This window comes from Euwallacea similis, chromosome 2 (assembly GCF_039881205.1).
Source record: "Euwallacea similis isolate ESF13 chromosome 2, ESF131.1, whole genome shotgun sequence".
In the NCBI taxonomy this organism is placed as follows: domain Eukaryota; kingdom Metazoa; phylum Arthropoda; class Insecta; order Coleoptera; family Curculionidae; genus Euwallacea; species Euwallacea similis.
In genome coordinates this window covers 4,426,525-4,448,944 of record NC_089610.1, presented here as the reverse complement: position 1 = coordinate 4,448,944, position 22,420 = coordinate 4,426,525, and the positions used below count along the sequence as shown (strand labels likewise).

At 36.5% G+C, this 22,420-nt stretch overlaps 1 protein-coding gene across 6 annotated transcripts in view; it reads left to right on the top strand.

Annotated features, from left to right (window-relative positions):
- The window catches only part of LOC136416265 (diuretic hormone receptor-like), a 102,231-nt gene that overhangs the window by 45,953 nt on the left and 33,858 nt on the right, over positions 1–22,420 (top strand). For 5 of the 6 annotated variants that reach the window (XR_010752696.1, XR_010752695.1, XM_066401400.1 and 2 more), the window contains exons 1-2: positions 10,386–10,747; positions 12,886–13,076. Coding sequence is in view for 4 of the 6 variants with exons in the window: in XM_066401400.1 (XP_066257497.1) it covers positions 10,620–10,747; positions 12,886–13,076 (319 nt within the window). In the remaining 2 variants the exon portion in view is untranslated. Of the gene's footprint in view, positions 1–10,385; positions 10,748–12,885; positions 13,077–22,420 lie in introns of those variants that run through there. The other variant, XM_066401373.1, reaches the window with a different exon arrangement.

Here is a 22,420-nt window from a genome sequence, read left to right as displayed (position 1 = left end):
ATCGGAGCAGCATTGGAATAATATGTGTTATTATGATGAGTGGTGTGCAGTGGAATTTTCTTGTTCAAGCACAGAGTAAACCCATAAGGCCCTTTGTTCGCAAATCATGTACGGGTTCTTCGTGGGGTGAATGTGGCTGATTAGTCCAGGTTGATTCTGGTACTCGTTCATGTGCAGGTCTCTAAAAGGTCTGTATAAAATTCTATTTTCATTCTAATTCCTATTCATCTTCATCCATATAAATTTTCACTTTAACGTCCCATATTTTGAAAACCGTCCACTTTTGAACTAAAATAAATGGGTTAAATCGTCAGGGTTCCGCCTCACAAATCTATGATAGAATTTTAGACAGACCTTTTAGAGACACCCCGTATATTTCGTAGCTCGCACGTGTCTCTATTCCCGTTCTAGTATGGACATAAAAGCGTAAAAAGCAAGATCTGACTCCTCGTACCGATTCGCAGACCCCGACCCTGTTTTTCTATCCAGCCGCCAATCGGTATAGAATTCTCCGAATTTCAATTAAATTAACGAAATAATTGAGTTACAATAATTGAGGAAAACTCCGAATAAAAATCTTTGGAGCCGCGCTCATAAAACTGCTTCTTCAGAATTTTGTTCGCGAGCAAGCAGTGTCAGATTTATAGATCTTCACACGAAAATAAATCTGAGTGATACAGATTTAGATGCGACTTACTGACCGATGCAAGACGATTTACGTTCCAATTCAAAAATATATGTATTGCAGCGATGGCGGAACAGAGTCTTCGAAATATATAGGAAATGTATAGGATGGTCCGATTTTTACTGCTTTAACTTTTGGACTAGAATCTACTCTGAAAAATAACATGAAAATGTTGTTCAACATCGACAAATGCGTCATTAGCAAACTAACGGATGCCAGGATTTCAGATTTTTTTGTTTTTTTCCATAGCTCCTACAGTTTTTGAGATATTTAATTGAAATTTAAAAAATATGTTAGGATTTATGGTTCGCATAGTTGGACTTGTCAAATTGTTCTTGAAATCTGCACGATGTTAGTTTTTCTACCTTTTTCCCATACCTAACCCAATTGGGATACACCACTGACTGTTCCTTTCCTAAAATTTGAATTCCCTGATGAATTTAGTTTTCGAGTTAAGTTCAAAAGTATGGTGTCACGTGCAACTCCAATTACGAACTTCAGTTGCTGTGAGATCTCTGAAGCCAGTCTTGATAGCAACGATTTATGGTACTCTCCCAAACATATGGAAATTTCGGTTCAATTTTTCTAAAAAATTATACAAAATCTTCATTCATGTGTTAAATAGTTTTTCCATAAACGATCGATAAAATTTCCGACGCCACCCTGTACTGCTACTTGACGCTTTTCATTCATGAACCACATTACTACATTGACATTTAACAAGAGAAAATTGGGGGAAATACGAGTTAACTGAACAAATTCAAAGATCTGTGGTTTTGATATTTTTAGGTTTAAATTTGAAACAGAAGAAGATTTAAAAAAGAATTCTAGACATTGCACAAATTTATAACGAAAGTAAAGTAATAATGTAAGAAAAACATTAGCTCTACCCTTTAAGGTCCATTACGAAAATGTACCCAAAGGATGTTTGCGACCCCTTTTTCTCAGTTAAGAAAAATATTGGAGAATGTTCTTGTCGACAAGGAGGCACGGTTAGCCTCTCTTTATGAAATAAAAAGCTTTGTGATTTTTGTTGTCATGTCTTATAAAAGATTTGATTTAAAAACCCGCCAGCTCATGTCAGCAGGCATGATCATATTTTTATAAAGTTAAATTTTCCCCATATCATCCCCATCAGTTATTTAGTGAACGAAAACTTAATATCACAATAAAAATGACTCTGAAGCCAAAACGGCTCATTTTTGACTAGGGATTTCTATACAAAAATTGTTCGCCGCAATGTGCCCTACAGCTTAAGCTTGGCACAACCTTTTCGAACACCCTGTATATCAATACATTACTAAATTCATAACTGAAATATAAAATTTGTATACATTGTGTTAAGCTTTAATCCAAAACATCTCTGAGGGAATATCTCAAAATATCAGACAAAAGCTCTGGGCATTACTTTCTTACTTTTGCAGTTGCACATTAATTATGCAGCACAAAAACAGTCATATTAATTATTTCAGCTACTTAAGATTTCAATTATTTTGCGAAAGTTTCAGATGTCATATAGCTCGAAGCAAAAAGTTTTAATTAAGTTATTTTAGTCGTAACTCAGCCCTTATCAGCCCAACCTTTAAAAGTCAGTAATACAGTGGAACAAATTGGCATCATTTTATAATATTATGACCTACCCTAATACCTCATAAACCAGCATTAAATTCCACGCTATTCAGTCTTGTCATGTTAAACACCATCTGAGGAAATAGGGCTGAAATCGATAGGGGGCTTGGCTGCTTTCGAGTTATTTTTGCGTGGATAAATATAGCCAGGCATTAAAAGAGTGGAAGCTCTATATCGCTGTCGCGGAGAACCTCTCCTTAAAAAACGATATTTCATCCAAAAATCCTTTTCAGCGATAAAAAAAATGTGAAAACCCCCAAAAAAAATTATGTCCTGAACGAAAAACTTAGCAGCACACTTTCGTAGGTTCGTAACGCATTTGGGACATTTATGGAAAAAACGTAATGTCGTTTAACTTCCTCATGGGCGATGATTTAAGGGAACCAAGGGGTTTGAGCTTAGCAAGCTAGGCGTGTAATTTTGTTATCTCCGTAATGTGCCTCGTCGTCATGGAGAGGCGTTAATAACCCGAGATTGAAATGGAAAAATAAATGGAAATTGGTATATCATAGAGCAATCAATTGTATGAAGACTGCTGATGGGAAATTTTGAAACAAAGTCAAAGTAAAAAGCTGCATGTCGTTTCGAATTGCTTTATGATTTATTATACTCTAATGAACGCGAACACTTAATTACTAGAGGGTTGTAATTCATAACAGTTAAAAAGTGCTTCACTGGTTATTTTTGAGAGTTGGAGTTAAATACTTTTCGTGTCTTTTACTATCTTTTAATTAAGGTGAGGGGGTAGAATTAAACGAAAAAGTGCACGATCTTTTTCATTGCAAGAAAGATCATGGATCACCGCGGTTTCTTTGATATTTCCAAGGTATTTTTGCAAATACCAGATTGTTGATGTTTGCGTCAAACTGCAAGGATGAACAAATGATTCATCTTCGTAGTCATAGAAAAAGCTGAATTCAAAAATATGAAAAAGAGACAAAGTTGATGATGATTGCCGAAAATCGAAACGTCGGATTGCAAATATCATATCGCCACGTTACAGAAAAGGAAGAGTTGCAGTGATGAAGTGTCGATCACGATGAATTATCTCGATAAATAAGCTGAGAAAAAAATATAAACTTTTTCTAAAATTTCAGTTTTTTCCAAATACCTCCGAAAACCACCGGAATTTTTTAAATTTTAAAACGACAAATTGCGCTATTTTGTCCTAGTTTAACCGACCTTATATCTTTCGCGTTTACCGAGATCCCCGTGGTTGAGCTCTAGAAACGGACATCCTGTATAAAGAGAAATTGCTGACAATGTATAGGGAAATATGTTAATCTATATTGATTTAGGAAATAAATAAATAAAAGCTCGATTTCATATATAAATTGCCAGTCGCAATGCTACCGCGTTGTTTTCTTTCGTAATATATTGGAAAATTTCCATTCCATCTGGCACGTCTGTTTATGTAGAAGTATGAAAACTTCCAGGATGAAAAACGCAATATTTCGTACTTTGCTAAAGCCCAGATTTTACCGTTGGCGAAATTTATTGGTGTGAAAGTAAAACTGCTGATTGGATCTCCATAAAGGAAGTTTGGACATCGAAATACATCCAAGTTTAAAGTTTGATCTCCACTTTCCAGTTCTCCACTAGCGGATGATGTCTCAGATTATTTGGATAAAGTTTTTATCCCTTCTTCCTTCGACTAAGCGAAAAAAAAGTGTGCCCTTGCCACGCCGACTATTCGCATAAAAAATTTTTCAACCCAATGGAAACAGACCCTCCTAAAGCAACTTTCTGGTTTCCATTGAAATGTCCAGCTAAAAACTAGTCGCAGTTAAAATGGATTAATATTTATTCCCTCTTCTAATGCGGAGACATAAATTATCTGATTTCCAGGCGCACTACATTAGGTAGCCTATTAAACAGACACTGCTATACTCAAACTATTGCTGTCATAACTAATATGGATAAATATTCTAATTTAGAAACCCCCGGTCATGCCATAAATTTGGAAAAGTGAAATCATGCAGCACTGGGCACAGAGAAGAATTTTCGGCCTTGTGCATGTTTTATTAAAACTTCAATCCGAAACGGTTGTCTACTTAATAAGGGAAGAAACTAGGAGTCTTTCACATGGGGATGGAATCGTGGACCGAAAAAGCACTTGATGCTACTGAAATAGAGTTTTCTTTGACGTGTTGTTTTACGTCGAATTGACTGACCGTTGAGAAAAAGTATCAGTGACGCCTTTAGGGCTAAATTGTTAATCTGCTGTTAACTTTAACTGCAAGCTAATTTCCATAAAAACATTAAAATAGAGATGGGCCAGATTCTTGATTTCTATTGGAATTAGCTCGATGTTAAAGTGTACAGCACATTCATCAGCGGGGCCTTGTATGATAGATTCGCTTAATAATTTAGAGGGAATCTCCTGTAAACTGTTAAGCGATACAATTGACCGTAATCCTCTTAAATCGATGTTACATTAGACCAATGCTTCGGGATAGCAATCACTTCGACCCCTGTTTAGTTATTTAAACGTCTACCCCAATCATCTCCTGTCGCGCACTTGGCGAAACAATCTACTGTAATGGCGTCGAGACACTTCATTCCTGCCATTTCTCTTAAGATGATGCGATGTTAAATCGATTTTGTCGTTCTTTGAGCCATCTCAATGGGGTGGCAATAACTTTAGTCTCGGTAGGGTTGTTCCCATGTCTACCGCTAGTCATGCCCTGCAGACCGTGTGGCAAAACAGTCTATCATCAGGGATTGGAACACCTTACTTGCTCCGTTCCGCTTAAGTCATCGTGAGTTTAGACGGATTTTCGAATTTTTTTAGACGGCCCTACTGGGTAGCAATACCCTCATGAAGCTATCCCCGTGTGCATCCCCAAGTGTGCCGTGCAAGTTTTCAGTAGGGGTAACGTTAATGTTCCTCTCTAGGTGCCATTTAAACCATCAAACATCGGAACAAATTAGCAACTTCGATTTGCTTTGCCAGTTAACTCTGTCGGCGTAATAACGTGATCAAACAAGCGGGGCACCTTGGCTAATAATCAACAGGAAATGGCGAGTTCATACGCCACACATGCAAAAACTCCGCGGAGTTTCAGTGGTCTTTCTGTTGAACGTTGATTACAATTTAATTAGTGGCCTGCATCAACAGCTAATTACTGTTTTGCAAAAACCATAAACATGCATCAAATGCCAAACCACAATTGCACCTGTAATACTGAGAAATTTGGAATATAATTCTGAATTTAGGGAGAATTGAGGACCTCTTTCTATACAGATTAATAATAATTATCCCTCGGTAGATTGGATCGTTGGGAACAGTCCTATAATATGATTAACGATAAGTTACTACTATATGGGGCCTATAGGAGCACTTACAAACCTCTTCCGTGTAAAGAAGAATATCATTCTTTCATAAGTATCCTTTTAGGCGTGCACATCAATATTTCGTGATGGGGCCTCGTCATTGTTTAATAAGGGTCACGTTATGAAAGCTAATGATGACTAATTTACCCTAAAATCGACAATGGGGAGAATTAAGCACAGGTGGCTAGTTTAGGTGTTGCAGTGCAGAATTTCTAAAGAGGGTAGTGATTAACTTGTTATTGCTATAGTTATCACGGGTGAAAGGGCAAATCCGAATCGAATTTGGTTTCATTAAGATATCAAATTTGAGGCTGGTCACAACGACGGATCTTTTATCGTTCGCGAATCGAATTTGCTAATACCGGTTAATTGGAACTGAATGTATAGACTGTTTTAATATATTTATAGAATATTTCAGTGTATATGGCATCCCCGTAGGGAAAACTCGGGACTGTGAAACGGAAATTTCAGCTATTTGCAAATTTAATCAACTCAAAAGCGAATTGTATGAAAAGCGTTTTCGAGTGATATTATCAACTTGATGACGTAACTGATGAATATGTATCACAAGTGTATAAGTAACAATTGAGGCACAAATGATTATTTAGAGCTTCGCGGTTCGCACCTTTTTGCGCCGGATCAGTTTAAGTGAATTAAACTATCAAGCGCGAAGATCAGGAGAGCCTGAAAGCAGCCAACTCCTTTCACTAAATTGTCAGTGTCTCTTCAAACAACGGAAGCTTCTCGTTAAGTATAGCTTGCCAAGCTTTTCGGGAATTCTCTACGTCTCACACCAGGCACTGTGAATGAATTTAATGTTTTACACAGATATCATTTGGGGTTTAGTGGTGTTTCATAGCGCGGTCATTTTGTTTGCCTTAGGCATGCATCGACATTTTCCTGAATCGGATGTCCGGGTTCAAAAAACGGGTCCCGATTGTGAACGTTGAAAATCAGCGTGCGAGTTACCGGATGTCCGAATTAAAAATGTTGCACTGTGCGCAGGTGTGACAAAAATTGCGATATCAATTAAAAAGATCGCGAATAATAAAAAAATAACAAAAAAAACTAAGGATTTTTTGAAAAATCCAAAGAATTGACAATGTTGTAAATTTTAGGTCGCATCGAGAAGTTTTCAAGTGCAAAATTCAAGTTTTTCCCGTCGATTTCTCAGATATAAATTTGGCCGTTCCGATTCTCTTGAAAAGCCCTGTACATGATCTTATAAAATATAGAGCTTTGGAACGTGTTATTCAGGAAAACCGTAGTTTAGCAGAATTAATTTCTGATACTTGCATTTTATCTGAAGAAGTTACAATTCATCAAGCCGTCAGTTCCCCAAGGTACGCCAGAAGGCTTCATGAATACTATTAAATTCGTAAATCGCTTTCTCATTTCAAATTTAATCGAAAATATCTCGAAAACCGTTAGTAGAGATACGGGTTTTTTGCGGAATAAATTTTGATATCGGAGAGTTCGGAGTGTTAGAATTCATAAAAATATTGCAGTTATCGGGAGTAATAAATTGGCAAAAAATTGGACATTTGAATCAATCACGGGGCTGGCGTCTGGAAAAATCTCTTGAATATGTGACTTTCGCAATTCTAAATCTAATATAGTTTCTTATCAAGCAAGCGGCCCGATTGCATGTCTCAAATCTTCATAAATGCACAAGAATCCTAGGTCAGCGAAAAGACAAACCAAATTTATATTGATCTTATCTCCTCAGAGAACCTGTTTTGGCAGTGGCACAGGTTCAGGTGTGCATATAGGTATTAGATTTGAGGAACGGTGCGGCTTTTCGCAAATATTTGCCATCCTACAGAAGAAGCTTATTGCCGAGCCCCAATAATTGCTTTTGGGACGCTTTTATTGTTTAGTTTTGCGATTTTATTAACATATAAGATGATCACATTGAGGTGTGATTTATGGGAGTTCTGGAAAGTGCAGTGTAACGTAGCTAATGTATTTTTATTTTCTATAGAGGAATCAGTTTGATGCCTGACGAAATGCATTGACAATTGTCCGTCAACAACTAAATAAGAACCGGTGGTCATCAAACAAATTTCGAGTAGGGGTTGGACATCCGAAGAATGTCTTTGGAAACTTCATCACTCGACCGTTATCCATTGTCAATGTCATTAACTGCATGTGAGAATGTGTAAAAGATAGGTCACAATATTGAAACTATTGTCGGGAAGTAATACATGCGTTAAAGGTGATTTTGGCCGGCTGTTAGAAGGCGTCTGGTACCTAAAATTGGCATATTGTTTCTTCGTTCTATGCAGGAGCCTAAATATAAATAGAACATACCAATTAGGGGTACCAAATATAATACTACGCGCCGAAATATTAATAATAAACTGATAATTGCGCCGAAATCGCCTCTAATCCCAAGGGCAATTCATAAAAAAAATTAGATGCAGCTGTAAAATCTGTTCTTTTTATTAAAGAATTACTGACTGACCGACCTAAGATGACTAAATAATATTACGCATCAAAGAATAACAACTGTTAAAAACACAACGCTACTCCTCTTTCAATACTTTCTGTAAAATTATTCAAACAGCAGAATTTACATTAATTTGGTAGTTTTTTCCACGAATTCGTTGCCTTAAGTTATTTACAACAGAAATAGAATTTTTAATGTGTGGCATAAGAAAAAGTCAAGGCAAATAGTCAAGTCATATGATCTTTATGAATGATCATTATTTGCGTTCTTACTGATTATTCGATCATCAAAGACAAACATAAGGCTGTAAGTCTATACGCAGAAGTTTACATGCCATCTTCCAAATAAAACTGAATTTGTTAAGTTACGTGCCTAATATGGAATGAGACTAGATGGACTGTGTCCGGAGCGATTACCGAACTCAGTGTAAGCAAAGAACATTTTAATCAACGCCTTACGTTTACTGCGAGGTTTATTTAACGATCCCATTAGCAAATAGGTAGTCCCAAAGCCAGGTGCCAACCCGCATTATTTGAAGCCGAATTAAGTAACAATTCAAGCTGATCCTATTAATGTGATATTGTAGTGCCGCTTGTTGTTGTTGCTACTTATTTCTCTGCAACTGTATAACTGCCAACTTACACCTAGACGGGCACTATTGCCGAACAAACAGCCCTCTAATTTATTCTAAGCTGAAATGCCTACACAAATAACAATTATTATGGTACAATATAAGCATTTATGGACACTAAAGTGACCCATTCCGGCCGTTATATGTGGTTTTATACCCCGCATTAGCCAATAAAGTCCCTAATGAACGCTGCAAAGAAAATATAAATTTTTCCTTCTTCGTTCTTGATTTTACGACACTTAATATAAAACCCAGATGGGATCAACCAAATGAGCGATGGCGCGACTCCAAAGAGGGCTTCCTTCCCTCCACGATCATAAATCTGTGTGCGCTAATTCGAGCTTTAATATACAAATTTTCATTCGTAAATATTGTCCTGTATCACTATGTAAGCACGTACTAAATTAATTATTCATGACGCGACATAAACACTGTTAATCGAGATATTATGCCCAACGAGATTACTATCGCAATACACTGCTTCGAGATAAAGACTTTTATGATGTGCTTGTGCGAATTTTCATTGAGTCTTAACAAGGCATACAAAACTGGTTTTAGACAAATTTTAATGCGGCAATATTTGCCTGATTTTTATTTATAATTGAACAAACAAACAAGTAGATATTCTGCCTGGTGTTACGACACAGAGCGATTATTCATGCTGGATTTTACAATTGCCGCCAAGATTTCCTGTTTGAATCGCTGATAAAGTTTTCTGGTAAAATGTGTCGTTGCAGTTCGCGAGACCGGAAATTTCGCGGGAAAAGAATAAATTTGCCTCATTCGTTCAAGATCTAAATCTCATTCACATGCAGTGAACCAATTATTATTGTTCTCCGATGGGAAATTTTCAGGCCTCAAACGGCATAGGCGCAAATTTCATTCGGAGTTTAGCGCCTCACGACTACATTCTTTACGAATATTTCCTTGTTTCGATTATTTAATTACCCATTACGGTTACTTTGCAAGAGTGAACATGCGAGCGACAATCATGCTCATGGCCCAATTTATGGTGTTCAGATGGGTTGCTGCGGTGAAGCTCACTAACAGGCCAATGAAAATGTCTCTGAAACCAAAGCTCGATTTATCACAAGAAGAGGATGCTGCTATTGCCCTGCTAGAAAACCAGGGGAGTGTGAGGGGGGCGTAACACTGATTAACAGGTCTCTCAATCATTTGACTCATTACCGATGAATAAAATGAAAAACTTTGGAACGCGAAATAATATACTCCGTTCGGAAATTGTTTGCCTCCGGGACGTCCGAAGGCTGAAATATTAGAAACGCCTAAGCTCCGTGATGCGATTTTCGACTTCATTGTTTCCAGAAGTTAAAAAGCTCGCTTGCAATGGCAATAACTCTGAAACGATGAATACAGTTATTAAATAACAGCTAGAGTATCAATTGATTTGTATTCACAAAAGCACATCTCTCTGAAAACAGACCGAAACGTTCAAAAGCCTTTAGGATTCTTATTATGTGTGTCAATTGATCCAGAAACAATATTTGAACGTGTGGAGTACAATATGTTGTTGCCTGGCTGCTATTAGAACACCAAATATTTGAATAACTTTGGAATAATAAACACCAGATAAACTTGGATTCGCCATGTTTTAACAATGATAGTAGCGTATTCAGTGTAGTAATTAACTTGCCAAGTGAAAGATTCAAAAACCGTTAATACCTGTACACGTTTTGACTGATTTCTTTTCCGTTTATTCCAGATTCAACAAACAAAAGGCTCTAACATGAACATGAAAATAGTGCGGATTCGCGAAGTCTATTGTGTCTACGAACTGTTTTTACACGAGGTGTATTACAATCTTCGTAATAGTGAACCAATTGCGCATTGAAGGTAATCGAGGTGAAGTGAAACTATTTAGTAAAATGGACAGTAAGAATTACTGGTTTGAACCCAATATCCAACAGGACCACGGACTTATGGACCACGAGGTATCTAGTCCTGGATACATTGGATTTATAGGGAATGGCAGCAGCATGCCAGACGTGTACAGGTAAGATCTAATTTTAATGAAATGTGAGCAAATATTGGGCGTTACGAAATTGAAAAAAACTGGATTTATCTGTCAGATAAAAATCATGATTCTCTCGCATTCTTATTTAATTAAAGTCTTATAACAGTGTTAAAGACAAAGGAACACTTTTTGTTCCTGGCATTAAAAAATGATTTACAGGCATATAAAGCAGGAATATGCTTGCTTAGTTATACAATATTTCAAGAAACGTCTCCTTGCAAATGAAGCTTAGTTGAAGCTAAAATTAAACTCTTGCGTAGATCTCTAGGATGGAAGTTAAGAGGTTTGTTGTTCCAACTGTAAAAACCTTAATCTCGCTAATAAAAACGAAATTACTAGTGTTCGGTGCGCATCGCTTAGACCTAAATTTAAAAAAAAATACAGTGGACTTTATGCTGAATTTTCGCCTTAACCGTGACTTGCCAATGCTAAAAATGTTCAATGAAAATGACCCAAAAACATATAAAAACCTTAGTCAACATATTACGTAATTGCCAAAACGTTCCTGGACTTCCAGGCAACAGTTTTAAATCAAAAGCTCCATAGCGTCGGACTTCTACAAAAGTCGCCCGCTTAGGTTGTGAATGGGCCCCTTCATCAATAAATCCGTTCGAAAACTTTCAAGTTAATTGTGTAATCTTCCACTGATAAACATCAAATTGCTGAAACGTCCGCACTTCTCAAGTTTCCCTTGAAAGTTCTCGCCGGGCAGAATGCCGTCAACCATTAAAACGAGCTCTTCAACTCAATTTTAAGCACACAAGTTTGCGATCGCAGCAGGTAATAATGTGTGTACGAAGACTTAAGCATCTGGGCTTGATGCAGGATTAAGCGTTTTGAAGGTGTGATCACTGCCTCTGGGAAATCAAGTTTTCCAAATGGATCACAAGAGAAAGCGACTTTTCAGCGACTCTTCACTAGTCATCGCGCAAAAACCGTCTAATTGCGGGGGGCGTCGATAGGCGAGTTTTGTGTTTCGGGTGCCCAAACTGGTATGTTTCATCCTTATTTAACCATAACGTTGAAGTACGTAACGAGCAAAGAACATACCAATTTGAAGTACGAGACCATCAGTACCTACCAAGTACCATCAGTTGTAAGAACCTTTCGTACCATCATGTGGGGAAGACGCCACACGCTGTTTCACGAGTGAGGTAGAAAGATGGCTCTATAAATGTTTTCTTATCACGGCTATCTTATCTCCTTGTCATATCATACATATGTGTAGGTAATGCTTGATAAGTTTCCTGGACATGAAAATAAAAAGTGTTGAATGATTTTCAAAATTCAAAAAACGTGCTAATGTGGGTGAAAAAAGTCCCAGGTGCTAGGTAGAAAGTTCCCATCAAAAGCGAAATATTTTTAGGCTTGCTAATTTAATCGATGAATACCAATAGTGTGTAGTTAAATTGAAACGTCCTGTACAACCCAATTCTCAAGGTAAAAAAACAGCAAGAGAGCTCTCCCTTGGAAATCTACGGAAAGGCATTGTAGTCAGACTGCCCAGTAAGTATAACTTCTACCATATTCCACAGGAAAGTATTCAATTAGTCATCCTTCCAATTAGGAATTGCTTATACAATGAAATAATATTATTGTTTACCCTACCTTTCTTTCACATTGAATCTATTACCTACTCTCTGCTTCTATTTCAAGCGGAAATGTGTTATAAATAAATACTGGGCCGGCAACAATAAATAAGTAAATAGCTCTGAACTGTTTATATGAATGTACGTATATGTATATCACAATTGTATGAAAATAGAGAACTCGGAAAATATTGTATCACATAAATCTTTCGTGGGAAATACTGTTCTGTCGATCGAAGGCTTTGCCCAGATTTTCATTGTAGCGCATGGAGAATTTATCCTTTCACAGGTTGCTCCATTTGTAAGGACTTCTTTCGGTCCGTCATTGTATTCCCAAAATAAAACCTGTAAGGATTTCATCTATAACGATACCTCTTTTAACCCTGAGACCATATTTCACGTGAACAACTTTAAGTATTGGCCCACGTTTGCAACAAAATTGATGACTTTCCTGGATTGCGGATTGCTTACCTCCTATCAATCAAATCGAAGCCCAAAAAGTACCATTAACAAGTGCATTTTTTACAGGCCCAATATTACACAGGAAAGCTGCGAAATGTTACACTATAATGAAACTCTGAAGCTTTTGAAGACTCATCCCGACGGTTTTTGCAACGCTTCATTCGACAACATATTGTGCTGGCCACCCACGCTCTTCGAAGCTGTCGCAAAGATGAAGTGCTTTTCCGAGTTTTTGGGGATTCGCTATGATGATACACGTAAGCGATTTTTTGCAGGTTTTGAAAATTTCAAAAAAATACCTCGATGTTGAAGAAACATGAATATAAAGTGCGCTTAGAGTCAAGCTGGCATGAAATACTGTTTTAGCTTTCGTACGAACATTTATCTTCCTGCAAGTCGTACAAGCTGCTCACACACAAATTCATTTTATTGCCAAATCCTCAGGTGCCCCAGTCAGCTTATCATTTATGCTTCAGTTTCCCACCTCTTGTGGGCACTAAAATGCCATATCTTCTAGAGTAAAATCCATAGTGTTGAAATTATGATGCGACACTGCTTGTACTTTGAATGTTTTCTTTCTGCTTGCCTTTTGTTCATGTTGCAAGAATTTAGAGATTTTCTGGGTTCTTTCTAAGAATGGCCACATGCGAACTCATCTGGCAATCCTTTATTTATGATGTCAGACTGAGGTAATCCTTGGTGAAAGTTCTTTCTTGTTGCTTGCACATGTGTTTTGTCTAATTTTAAGAACCTTAGTTGGCAGGTCAATTGCATTGGCCTGGTTTTTAGTTTTCGTAAATTAATTCATTTTTTCCACTCGTACCATAAGGACGTACTCAATAAAATTCTCACTACTCTGTAGAAGTGTATATTTCTTGTTCTCTATGGAGACTCAAAATATCTCAACACATAGGTCAATCTCTAATTAAACCAATGCTTTCAGAACTATACAATATGGGGCAAAAAAATGCACTGCATTTGATATTCAAGATAAATCTCGATTTCTCAGGATAATGTAATTTAATAGCCTTGATCGAGATTTTGCGACATTTTCAGCGTTTTTTAGCCTGGAAAAAAGTTAAACGGTATTTTCAAAAGGTTTGCCTTTTTTTATTCGTTGCTCTGGAGGTATAGCGAGTGTTTATTACATTGTCATTAATTGGTACCAAAAGCTTCTTGAATTCAAAACCAGCGGCGAAGAGCTGTAGTTCATAAAATTTTGCGACAAAATGTTTTATCGAGACTGAAGACAAATTAATAAAAATTCTGTTAATCATTCAATCTCTGTCAATTAAGCCTTGGCTTAGAACCTTAACTCCAGAATTTTGGATGATTAGTTATATAATCAATAAGTCTTTGTTTATTAATGAACGCGATTAATAGTCAAAATGATTTAAGGCGTGAGCGAAGCGAGCACGTTAATAGAGTTGAGATAATTAATCGACCATTAATACACATAAATTATTCCTTCAGCTCTTTAGCGCGCATGTGCAGAAATTGTATAGCTAATTATTTTTTTAAAAGCATTTTTATACTGAATAAAACATCCCATTTCACGAAAATAAACACCCTAAACACACTTTTTTCCTTCATTTGCTGCTTCATTTCCTTCTCTCCTTTTTAATGTTGTAAAGTGGCGCAACCTCAAATGCGGATATGGCGTTTATTCGATTCGTGTACGACCTTGAAGTAAACATCATTTTATGTTAATATCCAATATTGAAGATATTTGCGTTACTTAAAAGAAAAACTCAACCATTCACGTATTATACGGAGCATTCACTGTCATAACATTAAGTTTTGTAAATTCACCTCTGCAACTATTTAAGTATTTGATTTGCTTGATAACCCTAGAGACTCTCCTTTGAACCGCAAATAAGCTTTGAATTTGCCCAAGTGATCCTCAGAAGATTAAACTATACTTAATTTTCAGATCTGCACAGCTGCAAATTATAAGCTGATTTCGTATTCAACCCATGTCTTCACCCCATTTATCATTGTTGAGTTGAATAAATGAATATTTATGTAAAAGGTCTTGTCATAAATTTCGGTGGAGTCGGTTTTTGCCGATGAGTGTATGTGTATGATAGAGAAGAAGTCCTTCTAGCCAGGATGAAAAAACTTTTATTAAAGCCCAGAGGTATTTCAAAAGTGAAGTTTTCAGGACCACAATTCTGATGTTCAAAGCCCGTCAAGTAATTACCATATTTAAAGTAAAAAAAAAAACACACACACATTTTCTTGAGACAAAACGTAGTCTTCGTTATAAACCTATTTAATATTAAACGGTGTAGCGCCCGCTTAAGTTTTACCAAGAATGTAAACAACCCCTAAGGAAACACAACCTATACAAGTTTGTAATTAAAGGTAAATCTTAATTAGGACATGCTGCCATTTACAGATGGCATCAGGATTGATGATGTAGCTTCACAAGTTAAATATTCCGAGTATATTAGAACTAACGTGAAACGCTGTTTCCTAATTAAGGAAGAGCAGAAAATGCAGTGCAAAATATTTTATTTTTCTGAGCCCTATTCCAGGTCAAAATTACGAACACCTTTTGATAATTTTATCACAAAAGTATATTTCCCATTTTCGCAGCATTCGTCAACTTTTGTAAATCAGAGCCTAAACATGGTTCCTTAGGACTTTAAGAAAATTTACAAATTTTTTTAAAGTCTTCCTCTCTCCCCCATTTTTTCTGTTATTTTTAGCTTAAAAGTGTCAACAAATTTAAATGAAAGTAATTTATTCTCCCTTTTCTGAGCTTTCCGTCATGGTAACATTTAAAAATCAAAAATCCAGACCGAAACTTATTATAACACAAATTCTGGACTTTCGACGTTAAGAATTTGCAGAAGTCTTAATAAAAACCTTCTTTTTCGATTCCTTAACCCAGAAACAACAGCAAATTTAGGCGACAATAACTTTCATTTCACCTGAAAATCCTGGTTAAAACATAATATCATATACCGGGTATGTAGGCGACTTGGCGCGTAAAAACTCCATGTCAAATTAATTTCCTCTTTTTGCTAATTTCTAAGCAACTTTTAACTTATTTACGAGTTAATTCCGTAAACGATCAATGGAAACCGTATTAATAGTTATCATGTGATATTCTTTTTTTATGCTTGTTGTTGACGACTTTCTGTTTGTTTAATTTGGACTTTAACTCTGACCAATTGTAGCCTCGAACGGTTATGCGGTACATTCAATTTTTTAAAATTTGGAAGCATTTTAGGCCAAAACGGCTATAATTAAAAGATTGAAAAGATTGCGGAATGATGGTCGGTCTTGAGTACGATGACCTCCAAATAAAAGTTTTTTAATGGGATAATCCGTGCAGGCGCAAAAAATGTTTGTTTAATTTTGTCGCTTCGCATTTTCTGCTTTTTTCAAATAATTTGAAAACCACAATTGTAGGCTTAAAATAACTATTAATATCCTCATTTTTTTTTACCTCTGGCAAACCAGACCAAAGCATGATACTCAATTGATCATCAATGATCAATCATCGTGTCAGCTTTCGAAACTAGTAATCTCAAAATGTACACCTTTGTGCAGTTTTAATTTTCATAAAATTAGCTTTCAAAAATCAATTTTCGTTAGCCGATTGGTAATTGGCAATACTGCTTCAAGCCCCATTCAATATTGACGAATAATAAGCCTGTAAATTGGTTTAAAATAGACAAGCGAATGCAGTTCGTTAACTGTAACGCAATAATTCGAGATCCACTGCCAGTCGCACTAAATTAATGCAATTTAGATAAACTTATTATCTAACGGTATAATTAAGCAGTACCATGCAAATTATAAGGTCGAAGATTTCCTGGTAGTTCAGTGTATCAACTTCCTGTTTTTCAGGGCTCCGTTTTTTTTTGTATTTTCCGCACAGCTCACCTAGTTTTTGAGATATTTACTCACATGTTCAGATGACATAGTTAAGACAAGCTAAGATTATCTCTGGAACGGCCGAGCTTTGACGGTGTAAACTGACTCGCTTTGTATACAGAGTGTTCGAGGTTTCACGATCAGGCGTTTAAGAATTTTGAGAAAAGGGCAGCTATTGGTTGTTTGGCCATCCAAACGCAAGTCCTATTTTTTTAGGTTACCACCCATGTGACCCACACACGTTCATAAAAATACCAATATATTTTTTTCATTTCCCACCTTTGAAAGCGTCTCAAACCAAATTTCTATTGCATCTATGATTTCTATGACACCGGGCCCATGATTGATGTTCAGGGCCCAAGCGCAACCGGTCAATAAATCACAAAAATCAAGTTTGTGGCGAAACCGCAACAGGTAGGAAGGAATTTCAAAGGATGTTTTTGGTCTAAAATTGAATACTCCATTCCCATTATGATTCTCACTTTTCCTTTTCCAAATAGAGATTTATTTTTTATTGATTTATTAGCAACCAATACCCGTATCTCTTCGTTAGTGAACCTGGTCAATTCGGAACTGCTTAGTCTTAGGTCGCTTTGTGCTTTTCATTGGTTTGGTTTGGCTTGAACAGCGAATTTAGTAAAATCCGGAAAAATGACAATATATCGATGTACGTGACACTTTGTAGAATAGTATAAAGCATATTTCACGATACTAGCGATATGAAGGAGTGTACGTTTCCGCACATCTCCATTTATAGTATCCAAAAAACGAAGTAAACATAATGGAGATCAGCTGTCGTACTGCGTCACCTCTGCCATGTTGCCGGCTTGCTTTTAAACAGCCAGGTTGCTTGATTGTTATTTAAAGTTTGCAATCAAAATTATTTCAAATAATTTGCAAATCTATGCTAACCTGAACTAACCTGAGAGCTTTCAACCAAGCCGGCAACATGCCAGAGCTAATGCAGTGCGACAGCTGATCTCCATTGTTTTCGTTTTTTGTATACTGCAAATGGAGATACGTGGAAGCGTACACTGCTTCATATCGTTAGTATTACGAAATATGTTGTATATGGTCAAATACGTTCAAAATCACCGTGCCTACCATCCTCTTTTGGATATGTATCGGCGAACCAAACGCCCTGTATAATGGAAATAGTCATTCTAATCTGAATTTTTTTTACTACACTCATGATTGGCGTTATAGTTAGGGATCACTAATGGCTTTCCAACAAATCTCCATGATTGTCTGATGTTTTCGTATTATGCAAATTCGGAGCATCTCCTCTAATTGGCCAACGATCAAAGGACGAGCACAACATACCAAACAGTTCACCGCTGTTGGGCAATTACGCTTCCAACAACAGTTTGGTCCCTTAAGTCGCATTCAAGTTATATTAACTGGAGACACAGCAGAGTCGGAATTTATTAAGAAGTTCTAATGCGATTATTATTCTAGATTTTAGTCGAGATCCTTTCATCCCCTGCCGGCCACAAAATGACGTTCCATCGGTGATTCAATGAACAGAGCCCATTTAAAAGGGGCACACTGAACATGAGTTTTTAATACCACCATTGGCAATTACGATTTGCCGCAGATTGCTGATATTTTTTAATTAGTTTTACAGGACAGTAATGTGTTTGTAGAAATAGCGGGAAATCCGGGGATTTTGCGTTTTCCCATGAAAAAAAGAGAAAAACGTATCAGCGTTCTTGCGGAAACACACTATTCAATTAAATGGAAATCAGCAGCCCCTTTGGGACTTAATCAGATTTTAGTTACTGTCACCAAGTTTTATCAAATTCCCATGATGAAGCGCGTTCAGATTTGTAATTTCCACTCCAGTGGAATCAACCAGTCGCAGTCCCTCGGGAAGCAATAATTGTTTGCTCTTGAACTTTATGGCCGGGACGATTGAGGGCTTCGTCTTCCCTGCAGGTCGACTCTACAGGGTGCTTAGCAACGCAATAGACATAGAACAGGTGCGTGTAGAACACTTCTGAACAAATCGATTTTACACATGAAATATATTTGTCATACCTACAGTTACTGAGATATTGGCCTTAGAAAATTACTTAAAAATTCGAAATATTCTGTATCTTAGCAATGCCTTAAAATATACCCACCAAATTTAAAAAGTATATTGCTCTTATTGGCATCTTTAATTAATATAAACTTAAGGTGACTGGCAGCTCAAGAAGGTCTTAGAGCTTTCTATGGTTTTTTTAACCCTAATTTAATGCACAATTGAGATCTTCCAGTTTTATGGGAAATTCAATTTTATGTATGTTTTACTTTTGCCATATTTCCAAGAAAAAAAGTAAGGAAAAATACATGTTAATGCACCTTTAGCCGAAAGTTAAAATTTACTTTAATCAAAACTGAATGTCATTTTATATAATGGTGTATGTCATTTATGCGGTTCCATAAATCTTACTCAGTTTCCACGGGCGTTATGTAAAGCACCCCAGGTTACGCATATGTATTATTATATTATATGTATTAACCTCTTGCATTATTACTTATATTACTTTCTCATGGAAACCTAAGGACAATATTAGAACCTAATTAGAATGTATGTTTACGTAGAAAAACAATTCCCTTGTCCGATATAACTAACCCATCAAATTGTAATTAGCTGAGACTCAAAGTCTCAGTACTGTTTAAGGTTTAAACTACCCTTATTAATGTACTTTAGCAAAGTCCATGTAGATATCATGTATATAAATAGGGTACGTCTACACAACAAAAAGTCAAGCAGTCAAGCTCAAGTCCAGCAGAAACCTTCACGACTCATCTTTACAGACACTTACATAAAAGGGTCTTTACGCCTCGCTTCCGCTCTTGTATTATCGAGAAGTTAATAAAGTGTTATATTTTTGACTCGCGTATAGTTATTCCAACCCGGCACATTACAGTTAAATATACAAATTCTTTTAAAATCCTTCCACAGAAAAAAATCGCATTTGTTTAAATCTGGTAAAGGAGGTGGTCAAATCAAAACAGTCCCCTAAACCACCCTTTTTTGAGCGACCAGTCAATTCAAGTTACAGTTACGTAAATATACACTCATATATAAATGCATCTCATAATAATTCGAATGATTTAACACAAAAATTTTAGCGAACATTTTAATGGTGTGTATGTTTCTGGTATTATTTCAAACTTATCATATATTTCCTGGCAAAGCTTTAAAACCTGTTTAGAAATTCAATGTGCATTTTCCGTTAATAGTAAATTGCTCGAAAACTAAAAGACAAAAGCGTGATTATAGAGTGTATCACTTGTAATATAACTGACGCGTGACCCAATCTAACAAAAGGATAAATCAAATAAAAACTGGGAAAGAGCCATATAGAAAACACCGGACATTTCATGAATGGAATCACGTTCCCCTGGTTTTTATATTATACATAACGTATCTGTTCGGACAGGATATTATTACTGTTGGAAAATTTCGGTGTGGAAATACCAGAAATAATGACGATCCAGCTCAAGAATTTCCGAAGGAAAGTCATATTTGGTCAAAGTGCAAAAGGGCGAATTTAATTATTATATTTCCTTTTTGGTCTCCAAAGAGGGTGTTACGGTGCAAAATCTGTGTATGAAAGTAAATAGCACTGGACGGTCCGAGAACAGAATATCAGTACTATTACCGGAAAATTGCACTCTTGAAGTATGGAATGGAAGAGACCATACTCAATAACATTTCCTTTGTCCCATAAAATTGCAAAGAACAAAAAGTAGAAGGAGGAACGGTGTAATATGTAATATTTGCAAAATGAAACCGATATTCAACAAGAGAATATTCTTTTATGGAGGGTTAGTTATAAAACTAAATATGCTACTAAAACATTTCTTTAGATTTTAACGACATAATTTATGGCTCTTACAAAAAACAAGAGATACCTAACTCGAAACAATTTGCTTAAGGGCAGCATACAAAATTACATTTCCACTATTCCAGCTAAAGTTCTGAACTATAGTCCCAGCCAATTTAACCACGCTTCTTGATTTGATTGAGGTGAAAGCTCCAACAAATTTGAATAGGTTTCGTGGGAAATTAGTGAAACTTGGATGAGGTAAATATAATTTAGATTTCTGTAGTCAGGGGGGACTTGTTGATTGCATCTCCTTGGTTTTCACAAGCTTCCAAAATACAGCACTTTTGAGAATTGCAAGTGAAAATCACATTGAGTACCAATTATTTGATGAAGGCTTTGTTGAGGAAATAACCGAATTTGCTGTGCGTTTTTGGAATGTGTGTGAATTCGGAGTTCAAATAGCTTGTTTCTTTATTATATTATTCAACACATCATGTGGACAAATTACGTGAGCATTTCGGACAAATTGCCATGGTTGTCATCCCTCTATTAGGTTACTGTCTATTTCCAAGCGAAACTAAATTATTCGTTAAACCCTTTTAGGCATCACGTATCATTGAACTTCGTTCGGCAATGCAAAAATAGCTCATCATCCCGTTTTCTGTCGGATATTATTGACTTTATGTCGTCAAAGGTTTAGCTGTTCTAACAAATCGGGTGGATATAAATGACTAAATTCCTAGCACAATGTCACATGAATGGAGGGGTAGGACGCTCCCCCTATAGATATTCATATAGGGCATAATTTTGCGTTCTAACATTGGAAGTGTTTTTATGATCTATTATTGGGGTTCCGAATAATAGTTTTCACACGACATCTTAGTTCATCTTCATCTATGTCATAATGTCACGGTTAATTGACGTATTTAGGAACTACAAAGTAATTCATGGGTATCCCGGCAAGAGCGCAAAATTTCAGTTTGGCGACATTTGTTCCGGTCCTAATTTCTAAAAATGGGCCAATATTCGATGCAACAATGAATTTTAATTAATAAATATTATTTCAAAAATGGTGAGACTCTGGCTGCCGCGATACACAACAAATTGCGTTTAATTTTTGGTCGAGAAAATATTCCAAATGCCTCAATTGTAATAAGACTAGTAAGAACATTTCAGACGATTGGATCGACTGACTGATGTGAAACCATCGGTATGTGTTCGTCCATGTCGTTAAGCAGAAGATATCACGGCCGTGTGCCAGAATGTGGCCAAGAGTCCAAGAACATCCATTCGACATTGCGATCAAGAATTGAATCTTGCAAGAAGTACTATGCAGCGTATTCTCGCTAAAGATTTGCATCTTCGTGTCTAGAAAATCTAACTCACTTAACAAAACTCAAGCCTACCTATCATACACGAAGAAGGAAATTCGTTAATTGGATCATGGAACAACCAACAGCGAACAGTAATTTTTAACGATTTAACGCTTTTGGATTTTTCTCTTTGTATCATTAAAATTGAACCACATTTACGCCAAAAAGTAATTAAACATTTTATCAAAACTACCTTAATGTCCCAACAAAGCCAAGAAGGACATTTATCAGATACATTGTTTCATACACAATTTTGATATCTCTACTTTATGATTAAATGATAAGTTCGGTATTTATTATACGTCTTTAATAAGAAGATAATTTCATTTCCTGCATGATAATAACAGAAAAACATGCAACAGTGAAAGAAAAATAATGTTCTTACCAGTGAATTAGAGACAGGGCCGGTCTTTGCAAGTGTAACGTTCTGGGAGAAATTTTTAACCACCGCTTCCCTCCCCCAAGAAAAGTCCGCCGCCCTAGGTCGTTGCCTAACCTACCCCGCCCCCTCCT